The 15,781-nt window shown below is 38.4% G+C and overlaps 1 protein-coding gene across 6 annotated transcripts in view; it reads right to left on the bottom strand.

Annotated features, from left to right (window-relative positions):
- Nucleotides 1-56: 56 nt before the first annotated feature.
- Nucleotides 57-15,781, bottom strand: part of TUT4 (terminal uridylyl transferase 4) — a 52,447-nt gene continuing 36,722 nt past the window's right edge. For 5 of the 6 annotated variants that reach the window (XM_087734528.1, XM_087734526.1, XM_087734530.1 and 2 more), the window contains 11 exons: nucleotides 15,626-15,739; nucleotides 14,442-14,519; nucleotides 13,874-14,051; nucleotides 13,460-13,507; nucleotides 13,280-13,362; nucleotides 11,562-11,677; nucleotides 9,736-9,896; nucleotides 8,651-8,748; nucleotides 5,523-6,048; nucleotides 2,750-2,923; nucleotides 57-1,711 (listed from right to left, as the gene is read on the bottom strand). In XM_087734528.1, coding sequence (XP_087590654.1) covers nucleotides 1,620-1,711; nucleotides 2,750-2,923; nucleotides 5,523-6,048; nucleotides 8,651-8,748; nucleotides 9,736-9,896; nucleotides 11,562-11,677; nucleotides 13,280-13,362; nucleotides 13,460-13,507; nucleotides 13,874-14,051; nucleotides 14,442-14,519; nucleotides 15,626-15,739 — 1,668 coding nt within the window. In that variant the 3' untranslated portion in view covers nucleotides 57-1,619. The remainder of the gene's footprint in view (nucleotides 1,712-2,749; nucleotides 2,924-5,522; nucleotides 6,049-8,650; nucleotides 8,749-9,735; nucleotides 9,897-11,561; nucleotides 11,678-13,279; nucleotides 13,363-13,459; nucleotides 13,508-13,873; nucleotides 14,052-14,441; nucleotides 14,520-15,625; nucleotides 15,740-15,781) is intronic. The other variant, XM_087734531.1, reaches the window with a different exon arrangement.

The raw sequence follows: 15,781 nt of genomic DNA, 5'->3' as shown, positions 1-15,781 counted from the left end.
TTTCTCAAGGCCTGTAAAAACTAGTGAAGAGCAATAAAAAAAAAGGGGGGGGTTGTCTTTAAAGGCTCCTTGCCGTTTCTTTCATAATACTTTGTTCAGATGTCCCCTAGTCGAAGCTGGCTTCATTCTCAAATCAGGGCACTGTTTTGACAAACAGCCACTGCATTCAGTTGCCAAAGTGAGAATATGTTCAAGTTACAAACACTGAAGAGCTACCAGCCTGAACTATCTCAAACCTCCAGTACAGGAAAGGAACTAAGACTGTTGTAATCCAGTGTGTTTACTAAAAGCAAGAGTTAACTTAAAACAGCTCTCCGACACACAGCTGTTACTGGTTCCTTTGTAAGAATCATCCTGAAGTCTAATGATATGCTGCTTCTGATGCTGCTATCAGACAGTTTAGAAGCTTCAAGGAGTACACAGCACCACTTAATTCTTTTCAGGCAAGAAGTTATTCAGTATATTTAAAGACAGTAAACCCCTACTTTGAGCGTAATTTGTGGCCTACCTGTGACTGGGGACAGAATATATTGACTCAATTATGCTCAGCTCTACCTTTTCTGAATGAAGTTAGCATTCAGCAAGTCCCTGTTTTTCAAATGAAGAATAATTAAGCTCTTACTCAAGTTACACTTCTCATTTTAGTACATTTAATTATATAATCACAGGAAATAAGTTGAGTTAAACCCCTTGTGCACCATCCCTTTGTTCATAGTCTTGCTTCAGGAGCAGGGACTGACAGGTTTATCTCCTGAACGCTGCATCTATGGCTTAAGTCTTTTCGCCTGTTGTCCGATGAGCGTTGACAACACAAAAAGTAGTACGCCCAGTGAATTTATGGAAAGTCCTCTTTAAAAGTACTTCATAGTACAGCCTGATTTTTCTAGAGTGTTTTCATATTATTTTGCAAAGCTTATGAACAGAAAAGCAGGCGTACTCTTCCCTCAAATCAAGTATTTTACAAGACCACACACAGGCTGTGAATAGCACATGCAATGACACCCGCATGGGGAAAAACAGGTACACTGATTGTATGACTCGTTATAGCTGCTCATCTTTCATCTCTTCTTCAAGATATCTAAAGTAAACCCATTTTTATTATCCTGGTTTCCTACTTAGAGCTAAATGCAAGCATGCATGCAAACAGGGAAGAGGAAAAAGTCTTGTGTCCTTTTTTTGCAGTTTTATTTTTCTTTTAAAAAGTTTTTTGGCACTACATAGTTCTGTAAAGAATAGAAGTGACAAACTTTTAAACACATGAAATCCCCTTCTAATTTTATTTTTTTTAGAACAATATATATAAAGTCTGAAGCAACCAAAGTATGAATACAGCTAATAGAAAATAAAGAACTTAATTTTAAAAATTATCTCTCTTTACAGTTTATCAAGATAAAACAAAACACAATTCCCCTTAAAAATAGGGTAATAAAATAGATGAAATTTGTATCACTCAGTTTTGTGATACTAGTAAAAACTATAGTTCATATCTATGTACAAATGATACAGTTTAAAAACAGTCTTAAATAATCTTGTATCTAAACATGTTGCATTAAGATTTTAAATCAGAACCTGAATTTTTTTCCTCCCCTCCCCCCACCCACCCACAATCCCATTAAATTTCACTTTTTCTGTTGAATGTAATTCAGATTCAAGTGTGGGTGTCCTTGAGACAGAAGCGAGAACCGCTGGTTACTCTGCATCAGTGGACCAGCTAAAAGAAAATGGATTACAATTACTTCAGCAAATTAAATATGTTTAACAGTGCTTGGCTATATTCAATGTATTAATCTTACTTAGAAATAAAGCCATTTACTAGACTGACACAAACGCTATCTGTACAACTAACCCATTTAATGGGACAATGCAGTATTACTTTAATCCTATCTCCAAAATTCCCTCAGAATCGCCAATACATCATTGTGTTGCATTACTTTAGTTATTCAACAAAAACAGTTTCAGTTTTATGGGTCTCACTTGGAAACCTTGCTACAGGCAATAGCTTAGATTTTGAAAAAAGGATTTGGTGCCAGTATCTCTCATTTTATACTAGGGGACCCAGCAACATGGTAATTGCAAACCTTCCAAGTAAAATTTGGGCATAGTTTCTCTCTTAGTGGAGCCAAAGGTCTTTTTCCTACAGCCTTTCCCAATCCTGCCAGATGCTGAAGACCTTTACCATTCGCTAGCATCGGAAAGAGCTGAGATAAAAGTCAGTCCTTCAAAGCACCCTGAATAACTGAACCTGATCTAACTCCGAAGCTAGCGCTGCTTTGACTGCAGCCAGGTTGGACTAGATAACCTCCAGAGGCCCCTTCCAACCTGAATTATTGCATGGCCTTGCAAGTTTTTAACCTATGTAAGTTGTTCTACAAGGCAAGGTACAAAAGCCGAATAAAATGAATTAGGACAAAAATGTCTTCATATTCTTAACATGCTCATGGGCACATCATCTTAACCTCTACTGAAGCAGAGGTGGCTCTACAGTGAGACAGCAGCAGTGAAGGAGGAAGAGGCTAGAAGTGCAACAGACTGCAAATTGGCTCAGATTTCAGAATTTGATTTAACCCCTTCCCTCCCACAAAGATTTTCATCCATCCATACAGGAAGCCGAAGCGTTGATTTGACTCTTGGATTCATTATGGTTCCAGGGAGCCTAGCAAGTGAAACATGATTCCTTGGCTTTTAAAGCCTTTGAGACAGTAAAGAGACATGTTGCATGAGCTGTTGATTCATATACTAGTTCTAGTACCTTGAGGGTAGAAAGGTTTGTTCGGTGGATAGCTGGCATTTCCCTGCTGCATGTAGTTCTGAGGCATATTGTAAGGCCACGCTCCTCGGAGGAGAGGAAAATGGGTAGGGGTCCCATGGTCCCAAGGGACAGAAGGAGGGTTCATTTTACCAAACTGTCCTTGGAAACCCTGATCTATTTTTCAATTGAGAGGGAAAAGCACATTGCAAGTTGAAATAATTAAACAGTAAGTCACAAATACAATTTACATCTTAAATAACAGTTTGCAGGGGACTTAATGCGATTAGGCTGATGTGCTACTCTTTTTTTTTTTTTTTTTAAATATACATCAGTAAAAATTACCACCTAAATTACTTCATTATTCACTATAATAGAATTTATTGGGGAGCAAGACAGAGGATGAATCAGTATTAAAATCAAGACCTATAATTTCACTATTCCTATGTCGTTCTCGTGATGAAAAATACAAGGTCTGAACAATGTTACTAATATCTGATCCCACACAGATATTCACTATCACTGACATAGCTGTGACATGAAAGCTATTATCCTACTGCAAGAAATAATTCTCAGACGTACACTGGAATTCCACTAACACTTGTATGCTTAAGAAACTTGGTATCTAGATCATCAGACCAACTTAAAATTGATTTTTAGAGAGAAAAATAAAAACTTTTGAAGTAAGTACACAAATTGTAAGCTATTCCATTTACAAATCCAGTATTACTGCAGCATTAAAGATGAGAAATCAAGCATCCAAGGAAGCAGGACACACAACAGTTGATGCCAAATGCTGTATTACTAATCCTGCTCTTTTTGTTCACAGCTCCCAATTTTATAAGACACAGCAACGCCTGCTAATTTAAAAAACTTGATCAATGTACATTTAAAAATAAAGAAAGAAATTTAAGTAACTATCCTTCTCAGTGTATCAGTTCCCCTTCAGGCTCATCATAAAGAAAACTCGCAGACAGACTTTCATTAAATAAAAGCAAGCTACGCGTTTAAAACGAACAGTAACTTATACAATAAAACAGGAAGCATGGCTCTGGAGTATGCATGAAAAAAGTTGCCTGTCTGAAACTTCTACTGATCCTACTGCTGATCAATTGTCTACTGAAAAGAAAGTCAAGTCGATCCTTCAAAGTCAGGGTTATGTGAGCCAAGACAAAGTTTCCACGAACTTACTGTTCTCAAGTTGTCCCAAGCAAGTAAGAAAGCAGGCTTCAAACAGAGAGCAGACAGCTCATCTCTACTGTGTGCCTACCCAGTGACCCCACCTTAATGGCATCTAAGCCAAAAAGGAAACAAAACTGATTAAAATACAAAGAGGAAAAACACTAGGACTGGGAACTAGGAAGAGGAGTGTAATGAGATTGGAAACAGATGATAGTTGAGGGAAGGGAAAAAAATACTGTGACTGACATCACAAGAAAACTGGGAAACCTGTGCAGGCACAATGAGAGTGGAAGCAAGCAAACTGAGACAGAGCAAAAGGAAAAAGACTGAAGACAGGGACTGACTGACTACATGATGAGAAATGGGACTTGTTAAGGGAGAATGGAGTAGAATCTCCCTAGGATTTGGGAAGCTTGTCTGAAAGAAGGCAGCTACCTGGGTAAGACGACTTGGATTGGAAGAGGCTGCTTGAGAAAAAGTCAGAGCTGGGGTGGACATGGAGGAGGGGACAGACAGGCCTGGACAGAGAATTAAGATCAGAAATGGAGAGGTAGGGACAAAGCACACTGAAGGCACAGAAGACACACTGGTAGCAGGTTTCTGTATCCTCTAAAATGTATTCCCCACAAAGCTCTGAATAGAAAAACATGCATCTCCAGCATCTCAACAAATTATCTGAAACTCACTGGTGAATTATACCTCATCCAACACCGTTGACTCAGCTGAAAATCTACTGTTGCTGTCAATCACCTTATTAGTGCAGAGAAAGGCCATGCAGGAGATTCAAAATTTCCACCTCATGATGAACAACTGCATCAGTGTATTGTGTGATGGATATATATATTTTTTTTAACATAGGAGGAGTTACACACTCAGAATAAATCAAAAGACCATTACCATGATCTAAAGATCACAGTTAAAATTTAGGGGCTGCCATGGTTTATGCTGTACAGAAAACTGTATGGGCTTTAATTACTAGATACTGTTTTTCTTAGCCTCAAACATACAAACATACTTGGCTTTGGTATGAGGCAAAAGGCTGTCGCCCACTTGTCGCAGGGAAAATCTGTATGAAGTATTTTCGGGAAACAACATTGACATTATGGAAGTTAAATGTGGCAGCCTAAACTACAGGAAAAAAGAATGCATAAGATAGTGTTATATTGCACTAAATGCAAGGAGGCAATATTCAACTTGCACAACCATAATTCTGCCAGTCTCTGAGTTTGTAGTAGCAGTCTCAGCATTCCTCTAATAAACTACATTACAACATAAACGGAAACCTTATTTGTAAGCATATTCACAGAAACGTGCTTTAGACTCAAACAACTGTTAGAACATTTCTCAGTTGAATGCATGATTTCTCATGTGTTGTGCAGCCGTTAATGGCAGATAGGACTAATGCCTAAAAGTTACAATTATCCAACTTGCCTAATATTTTCCCTATGAAAACATTAAGATAGTGAAGATAATGACTTAGTTTCTTAAGCATCGTATTTTTAATGTAAAACAAGTTGAAAGAGTTAGCTGTTTCTGTAACACTTAACACTTGTACACAAAGTGCGAGAGGTTTGATACAACAGAGAAGAGTTACCTGAATTCCCCACAGTGCCATTGTTCACCAGTGAGTTTGGAGTCACAGGATTGTGCCAGTGTCCCTCATGAGAAGTGCTGGGGATTCCCATGGGCCTGGCAGCAGGCTGTGCAAAGATGATACTGGGATCATTCAGGCTTACACTGCTCTGGTTATTTGTGGTGCTGCTGCTGCCAGATCTCATAGAAAATGGAACATTTGTAGAATGAGGAGGGTTACCCGGTGCAGAGTGAATAACGGGCCCATGAATAGGCCAAGAAGTGTTGGGAAGCTGAATTTGGTGGTGATGGTGCATCTGAAGTAGTCCCAGGTTATGCAAGGTGGAATACTGACCTGGGGGAGATTGGGGAAAGTTAAACAAAGGCAGCTGGACCTGATGGGGTGGCTGTGCACCCTGCTGTGGTTGCGGAACGTGCTTAGACTGGGATATTGGTTGTGGCTGAGTCTGGTTAATGGAGGCTGGCTGAGAGGAATTCTGTGTAAATTGTTGAGGTTGTGGAGAGTAAGATGACTGATGCGAATCAGACTGGAGGGGAAAAAAAAAGTATGTATTTCTGATTAGTTCACTAGCTATTTAATGGTGTTTTTCTTTAATAAGCACCCACTGTATTAGACTATTCATAAAAAAGGCAAAGCACTCCCCAGCAACACCCCAAATACTGTGCCCAAGTTCCATCTGGTTTAAATAAGTGCAGTTCAAATGACACTGATTTTCGCCATCAGATAATTTGGTCCGTTAATGTGGCACATCCCACCATCAGAAACATCATTCTGAGCAAACATTAGCCCCAAGCTCTTCATTAGACTCCTCACACATCTGCTTCTGATTTTTCATCAGTGTCTTCCCCATCCTACTTATTTACAGCCCAGAATCTCATTCACTAATTACCTTACTTCTAAATAGAGTGGTTCTTATTACAACAGACACTTTTTAAAGTAATTCCAAAGTAAGCTCCTAATATTTCTTTCATTTTTATTTAATCTGTTAAACAAGAAATTGAAACTCCAAAAACCCAGTTTCAACCTCCATATCCTCATGTTAGGCCATGGCTAAAGGCACAGAAACAACAATTATTACCGCCTTTGCAGAGATCTTACAAAGCTTTCTTTTCACCAGCAACAGGAACAGGCATGAGCCTATTTCATCTGTTTGGTATTGCAACTAAGTAGAGAAGCACTTTAAGAACTGGGGTGGCTGGGAAGAGTTCCCCAATTTATCTGCCAAAATTTATTATCAATGTCTGGATTAACCTAATCTGGCTTTAAGCACTGAGACAAGATGGTGATGGCATATGTGCCTCCAAAGCGGAATTCAAATGACAGCCAGCTACCTAAACCAGAGATGATTACCTGAACCTCAGATCTCAGTCTCCCCCTGGAGTCACTTGTCTCCCTCCATAGACTATAGCAGACAGCTAAGCTCCAAGTAACTCAGCTGCTGTCAAACATCTGAAATTAAAAGGTCTCTGTAGCTTGTCACTATCCATGACTGCTCGCCTGTCCGTTTAAATTGGCAGTCACTTTTCTTCAATAACCAGAGGTCTGCAGGACTTCCCCATGCCAGCCTTTCAGAGCGTTCCTTATAGCAGCATGCTGTGTGTCTTTGCCTGAGCAAAAGCTGAAGCCCAGAAGCCGGGATTGCTCCCTGCTGCTATTCCAACTGTTCCTGTATGAGTGCCTCTTATGCCTTTCTCTCAAACCAGGAAGAGAAGGTAAAACCTGGGATTTGAAAGACAATGACTAGTTTAACAGTTTAAATATAAAAACAGAGCACATGCACTGACTATAGCCTTCCTGCAAACACTAAACCACTACAAGCACGCATTGGACATGCCAGCAGCAGAAGAGAAATGTTAAGCGCCAGCCTCTTGGTCTGCTTCCATGCTCCTGCTTTTCCTTTTCTCTCCCTCTTACTCTGCTAACATTCCCCCTTCCCATTCTCCTCAAACAATCCCTGGACAGCACATATTCACCAAGAAATCCTGGCCAAATGACAGCCATGCAACACACGCAGAGTCTGTGACATCCAGATGACACAAGAATGTGCACGTGCAGTAGGTCCAGTGTGCATGATGTGCCTCACTCTAGCTGCACCCACATGTCCAGCTTCAACTTCCCCAGCAGAAATGCAAGGCTCCTAAAAAGATACTCCTGCGTCACATGATAGCCTGGTGGCAGTTCAGCCCTTCACTTCGATTACGGCTGTATCAGTCCCTCCTTAACAGCATATTATTACAGTAAAAATGATGTCATAAAGTCTCTGTTACTGGAGCAAACACTCCAATAAATGCTTGCTAATCAGTCAGGAAATACTCTATACCTAAAGCAGTACACTGAGCAAAGAGCATTAGCGATGAGCAGCCCTGATTACTATGTTTGCTTACTTGCCAGCTTCATTAGCAGGCACATGTTTCTCAGACTAATAGCTTAAAATTAATGAATTTCTGCTGTATTCTGTACTCCAAAAACATTAAATGCCAACAGCTGTATTTGCTCAAATACACTCTGCTATCCATCTCCACTTAGAAGCAAGTTAAACGTATTTTATCCAGTTCTATAGAGATTTGAACAAATTCTAAGAGAGAAGTACCAAAAATTTCCCCATTGTTCTGTTTGTGCTTCTAGTGTGCTCTGGCAGACTTTTGCCCGTGTATCCCACCTGAATTGAAGTACGATTCATCTGTGTTCCCTGCCTGTTCACGACAGTCCCTTAAGACAGTTCTCTTAAACCACAGAGAATCATGATAGTCACAAACATAAGTCTCCAGCATGTTAATGATGAGCTATGTTTTACTTCCCTTAGTAACTCCAGAACATTGCCAAATAACTAAGCGCAAGACTTCAAAAGGCATCCTAGCTTAAATCTCAAAGATAGTGAAGCTGGCCTTTCAGAACTGCAAGCTATCTCATAAGAAATTTGACCATGTAGTTTCCATACATGTAGACCATAAATGCTTTCCAAGAGACACTACATTACAAAGTTTCATTAACTGGCACAGTGCAATGTTGTCATTATGAAGTCCAGAATCTGTTAAGAAAAAACTGTGCAAACCTGTTCCTAGCCTGGCCCAGGATCGCTGGTTTGCTACAGCTCACTTACTTCAATACTAGAGCTAATTGGAACTTACACATTCTGATGACTGTCTAGTGCGCAAGGGTCGTTCCACTTGCTGCTGACTCACAGCCACTAGCTGTGAATTTACCATGCTTCGGACCAACTGGGTGCCTAATCAAGGAACAAAAATGTTAATAAAACCCACAAGATTACAGATGACAGAATAATGAACACAGAACTGGGAGTCAGCAATACCTTAACTCTCATGTGACACAAAGTAGATAAATCACTTTAACCTCTCCTCTCTTAAGTGGAAAGCTTTCCCTCTACCGGCAACAGCTGCCATTAATAAGTATAGCAGCTAAACCCACAATCTAATTCTGAGCAATACAAATTCTAGCATGAAGAAAGCTCACTTTGCTATCAGGCAGGAGTGCTACTTTATACACGTTTCCATGCTATTGCTATAAGCAGTGGGATTTTAAATAGCAATAGCAACAACAGAAACTATTGGGCAACAAAAGGGGGGAAAAAAAAGGAGAGAGAGAGTAAGGGTTATCAGCACACAGAAAAGCAGCAAGGTTCTCTCTGAAGTTCATTTATGATTGCTTTCTCCACTTTTTCAACTACCACAGGCACCTTAAGGGCCTAATTTGAATGGGTTTGCAATTAGACTTGTCTCTAATTACTAACAGTAATTTGAAAGCTGGATCTAGCTTCCTAATGCATCTGTATGCTTTTGGAAGTGTTACTTTAAAGACCACTGATTTTTGGTGAAAATACATTTACTTACCTCTCACAGATGATGGAGGGTTAGCTAACATTTGAGAAACATTTGGAAGAAGAAATGCATTCAATTATTACTATTCTTACTACTCCTAAATGCACCTCTTGTGAGTGGAAGACAAATAATGCAATACCCTGAAGTACACTATACTTACTGCTGAGTACATTTTTACCACCCATGCAAAGACTGTCCTTCAGGAGGCATTACTCCCCTTGAAGAAAAGCAACACTTAGACTAAAAGATATATTTGCAATGGCTGAAATCATTAATTGCAGAAATTTTTAAAGATAATTACCAGGTCTGTATAGAAACCTAGAGAGAAGAGATCTCAGAACTTTCAAATTATACTAACAACACGTAAATTGACTTACCTGGCACACTATTATTTCTCTGACGGGTTTGTTTGAATTCAGGACAATCTCTTCTAACATGGCCCACATCCCCACAGATGAAACACCTTTTCTCTCTTGTTTCTCTATCATCTTCTTTCACTTCTTTTTCATCATCTTTCTCATTCTCCTTTTTCTTCAACCTGAATAATAATTTTTATTAGCAGTATCACAAAACCACACAGACACACACACAAATGTAGAGTTGTTATATTGCTATGTTCAAAGGAAATGATTACTTAACCAACAGCTGTACCAGAATACAAATATCTTAGAAATCCCAGAAAAACACTTTCAGAATCTGGGCTGGTTAACAAACTGTTTGCATAAACTTAACACACCTAGAAGCTCCCCAGAATTCTCCAGAAGCTATCTGACTGTACTAGTGCAGAACTATACCTGCAGGTAAGTAGGCTTAGCCTGCCAGTTAGTTTGGGAGTAGTTCTATGCAACAATCCCACTGAGTCAGAATATAAACAAAACAAGTTAGCTGTATCTTGTAGATATAACCTCCTCCTGACTGGAGATGGCATATTTCTCTAAAAGATTATATTAGCACCCTGAACCTAGACAGGATGTGAAAGAAAGCACTCAGGCTCTTTCAAACACTCAGTACTAACACAGCAAACGGGAGAAGAACTAGTGATCAGGAACCAAGACAAGAAATAAAGGTCTTTTTCCATAGGATATCTGCAAGATTGTTAAATATTAATACTATTGTGTGAGCTGTATTTACAATTTGAGAGATATTCTGTGTGGCTGTGCTGTAATAGCAGTTTGTGTGAAGAGCAGATCACAACTTCTTTTACTGAGACAGATGTAGGGAAAGAGGTGATGCCATTCAATGTGCTAGTGCTTGTGAGGAGTATGTTAAGGGAGCAGCTGACAGAAAGAGTCAACCTGTGACCTTAGAGTTCCAGTCCAGTTTCATGTATCTTGAACTCTGCTGACTAAACGAAAGGCTGTAAATAAGGACTTTGTAGCAGGAAGAGACCAAGAATCTTTTGAAGAATTACTGAGCACACAATGAACATAAGGAGCAAATGAAAAAGCCCAGACTTCAACCTGCATTCTAAGGGCTTCAAAAGGTTTTAGGAGGAGTCAGACAATCTACACTGAATGGGTCATCAAAAATCCAAAGATGTAAAAATGTGAGGAGTGCACATTCTCTGTCAATTCCTGTTAAACTCTCTTTGGAGACATTGACCTGCATGTACTAGGGACTCCTTTTGCAGGAGTACTGGATCCAAAACTCGTAAGTGTAATTAATGCACAAGTGCAAGATCACTAAATGACTGGCACTAGTATGATGTTACAGAAATGCACCTTAACTATGTACATTTTAACTACTCCTAGATTTTAATAAATGAACTTTTACCTGCCTTGCAGAGGTACGTTATCAGATCTATAGAACAATTCAAATTCAACACTGTCTTCCGAACATGATCGCTACAGGAAATCCATTTTAATACATTACAAATTGTGCAGTCAGGTAATATGGTCTCCATCTGAATGTTTACACTATAAAAAGATAATTTAGTAATCTAAATTTTAAGGTAAGCTGTAACTACAGATAGATCACGAAGCAAAAACATGTTATAGACTGTTGATTTTACTCTAAGCTTTAAAGAGATGACCAGAAATAGTCTTAAGAAAAGCAAAAATAGGATGTAAAGTTGAGGATCAGATATGAAGATTTGATTTTCTCTGCAATTCAGCATATTCTTAATTTCCATTAAAATTTCAAATATCCAAATGTCTCCTGATTTAATCTCAAAGATTTTACGTTAGCTTTGTATATTACTTACCTCCTCCTCTTTGGACAGTCTTTCATGTAGTGACCAATTTTTCCACAGACACGACAACATCTGTCATTGGGTGCCAATTCCCCATCTGTCAGCACTTTTGAGTCAAAAAAGTATTCCTATCAAAACACACCAGACAGATACAATGCATAAGCAATTCACTTACAAGACTGAGAAATGGAAGTAAAATGGACAGCTTTCATCTCCTATTGTTCCCTAAATTTTACTACTTCTTAGATTATACCTAGTCCTTTTCTTCCCCTAGATAATGGCAGCCTTTTCAGAGATGTGGAGCAATTTGCACTAAAAAGGGGTATTTAGTCTTAGGGCCAGAGGCTGAATTTGCAGAACAGCTTATCCAGGATCCAGCCTGCTGCCAACCTTCTGCTTTCCCAAAGGCTCTTCAGAGGGCAATTTTTTGCATATGATCTATTTTTGGTATCTGAGTCACTGCTTGTATGCTTTCCGAAGCAGCCTATATCCCTTCCCAAATGACATGATTATATCCCCCTAGACAGAACAAAGCTCAGGTGGGAAACAGATGGAGCATCTGCACACTGACCTATATCACCCCCCTCCCCTGGAATTTGCTAAGGACAGCTGCAGTTCTGATGTGTGTCAGCGCAAAGGCCACAGTTTACGGCCTCTGAGCAACGTGAACACTGTAAAAGTACTGTTGCCTGAAAGATTGAAATAGAGATACAAATAGAAATGTTCTAACCCCAGTTTGGGAACAAAGTCCTACTGTAGACAGGTAATTTACTGAACCTTTTTGCTACAGTTTCCTCTCTGTACCACTAAGCTGCAATAACAGGGCACTGGCTTAGGAAGGAGATTCTGTTAGGCATAGCACAAAACAGAACACAGTCACTCCATCAAAGAACGTTTAAAACTCATTCAAACAAACTCAGAAAAAACACAGATATAGTAAGCAAATGGAAAAGAGAAGATAGGGAAGGATGAGGGGAAATAAAAGCTTTCAGAAGATTTTCAAAATCCCTTAGAAACACAAACCCTGTTGAAAGCCATTGGGAGAACAGTCCTCTAAACCGACTTAGAAAACACCTTTCTAAGTACACGTTAAAAATATTAATTCCAGCTGATTTATTTGCTCATACAAAAACCCAGTTCTCTATTACGCATCGATGACTGGACCCTGTAGCACAGAGGAGTACTTTCTCTAATACGATGTTGCACGAACGCATTCCTGACCCTGACTCACTATGCAAATTTTGAAGGTCAACTGATTACAAAAAAAAAAGTTGATCATCGTCCTTTTCCTTCCTTAAGCAGCTATCCTTACTTTCCCCACGAACTGGAAAAATACGTAGAATGTAATATCTTATGAGTCTATTTTCTTTAGCTACATGAATAGCTAGTAAAGTTTCTAAAGCTGTTTCTGGGTTTTATAGCCAATTTTGCAGTTTTCTGCAATACTTAATGTCACACAATGAAAAGTTTTTTATAAAACAAAACCAAAAAACAAAATAAGCTTATTTTCCCAAAACCTGCCAAAAATACCCATCACCCATCCAACTACTCCTGTGAATTTTATATTTCAGGAGTCCAATACTAAGATGTACATTTTATGCAGATGATATATAATTACATATATTGTGCATACAAAATTGATAAATACATACAAGAGGTTTGCTTTGGATGCATCAAGTCAGTGGACGAAGAAAAGTAAAAAAAACATACTAAAAACTATGCAAACTTACAGCCTCTCTTCCAACAGCTGGGTAGAATGGGGTACCAAATAATTTTCTCCCATTGATAAATGCCTTCATTATGAAATTGGTCACTATTGAAGAAAGACAAAGTTATTGGAAAACAACAGAAAAGGCACAACACTTTAGAAATTAGTGAACATTAATCATTAGTAGACATTAATAGCTTACTTTTCCTAGAGACTCCAGCACCGAGATTATGATTCAAGTCAAAAGGATCTGTGTAAAGAAGGGAGAAAAACAAATCAGAATTGGAAAAAATATGCTGCAACAAAAATTTTTTATTTTAACACAGGGAATTCCATTTTAAATGCACCCACAGAGTAGACGATAGCAAAACAATGCTGAGTGTTTTAAAAATATGCGACTAATGATAATAAAAGTAAGAGCAATTTACTGAAAGTATACTAAAAGTTAGGAGCCTAATCTCATTTTGTAAGCTGTAGGACTTGTAAACAATGCTTGTTTTAAACATTGATGGTAGTTTCTTCACATAAAGATCCTGTGCAACAACGACAAAAGATCCTCAAGCAACAGCATTCATCACTCCCTCATTAATGGAACAAAAATTCAGCAGATAAGTACCTTCAATGGCAATACATTTGGATGTCCACTGTTTTTCAAACGTAGTTAACAGCTTTTTCTGCCGGATGCTGATCACATATTCCTTGAAGTCAAATTCTTCAGTGTAGAATCGCAGCAACCCTAGCCAGAGTTCTCCAAGTGATTCAGTGTTTTTTCCAAGAGAAGGCAGACGCTTCTTCTGCATACAATTGAAGACACAATTTATTCAGCTACAGTTACTGAAGTACTTCGCCTGAACTACCTCTCTAATTATGAGTTTGTCTACCACGAACAATTTCATTTCGTTAAAGTAAGGTTAAATCACTACAGTTAAATCTACCTCAATCCTGAACTGTTTATTAAGAGTAAAAAGTATTTTTCCTGATTTATGTTATTTAGAAATGATTTAAAATAAACTAAGAAAAAAACAGACACTCATTTCAGCAAAATAGGACTCATTTGGGAAGTTATAATAATACGGATATGGAAGTTTAACTACTCTTTTATATATTACACTGTTAGAAATGTATTACTTTCCCATAAAAACAAGCTTTAAGTTTTAGTGACTCTTCTGGAATTATAATATTACCAATTCTTCCATGTCATCAAAGAAAAAGGCATTCCATCCATCCACCATTCTTTGTGGAATCTGTTTTCCATCAAATATCTGCCGAAACAGAGACAGTTACCACTCTAATTCAAAGTCACCATAAAAGACTTGCAGTTTTGCTGGTAAGAAAAGATTTATATTTTTGTATTATTTAATTTTAACAATTACTTCTTATATAGGCAGAATTTCCCATTGGTAAAGTCTGAAAGTCTTTTTGCATTATTGCTATATCTCTCTCAAATTATTGGGATATTTTATTTTCACTTGTTCTTTGCAACTAAGAAAACATGACTGAATTATCTCATCAAGATTCCAACATCCCTCTTGCCCACAAAATCTCTAAGGAGACTTTATATGACTCCTATTACATTTTGACTTTAGCAAAGCCAAGGGGAAATTCCACTGTTATTTAATTGCACTCTCAGAGTAGCGATAAAGTAACAACCCCCAACCACTACTAAAGTATCAGCAAAAAAGTCTGTCTCAACTGCAGTGCTTAAGCCAATTTTCCTCTTGCATGCAGACAACAAAAAAGTCAGAAGGGATGATTTTCAGAAGTGCTTGGGAGTTCCAGAGTGTATCCAGGAAGAGGCAGATAGCTGACTAATTATATTCTCCCCACCCACGCAACTGAGGTACAGAACGTTATTTTCTTAATAGAGTTTCCTGGCACCTGTAAAAGAGTATCTTTAAAGTTGTACTAAAGCATTAGTTATATTTTTTTTCCTCTCATCAAATCATAACATAAACTTTTTCTTTTTCAGGTAAGGTGTTGAGCAATAAATAATGCTTCTGACAATAACTGATGGAAGAGTTGGCCTCGCATCTCAAGAGCATCTGGCGCAGTCTCATAATTACAATTCCCTTTTCTCCATACCACCTGCCAATTTTTTTTCTATCCTGTTCAGCATATAAATATCATCATAAGACCAAAATCCCAAAGTAAACGTAACAGCAGAACTTAGGTCCAACAGATTCCCAATTTTGTTGTAATTTTCTTGGTAAGTTTTACCCACTAAAACCAAGTGGGAGTTAGGAACCTGCTAATGCAGAAGGGCCCCATATTTCATTCATCCCCCTTGATCCCAAAAGCCCAGACTTCTCATATTTGGCTTGAAAAAACAATGCATCTATTTTCATGGCCTCTTTTTCTGAAAACGTACCTCCTGAAGAACTGGAATAACTGGTGGATTTCTCTGCTGTAGAAAGTACAAAACCATAAGAATATAGGCGTACGAAGACAGACTACCACGGGATGCATCACCAATATCGCAGCGCTGAAAAAATACATTTTAAACAAAATACTGAATTTACATTTT

This window comes from Nipponia nippon, unplaced genomic scaffold (genome assembly GCF_047370975.1).
Source record: "Nipponia nippon isolate SJK-2023a ecotype South Korea unplaced genomic scaffold, ASM4737097v1 scaffold_5, whole genome shotgun sequence".
NCBI classification, from domain to species: domain Eukaryota; kingdom Metazoa; phylum Chordata; class Aves; order Pelecaniformes; family Threskiornithidae; genus Nipponia; species Nipponia nippon.
This window is presented reverse-complemented; position numbering and strand designations above follow the sequence as displayed.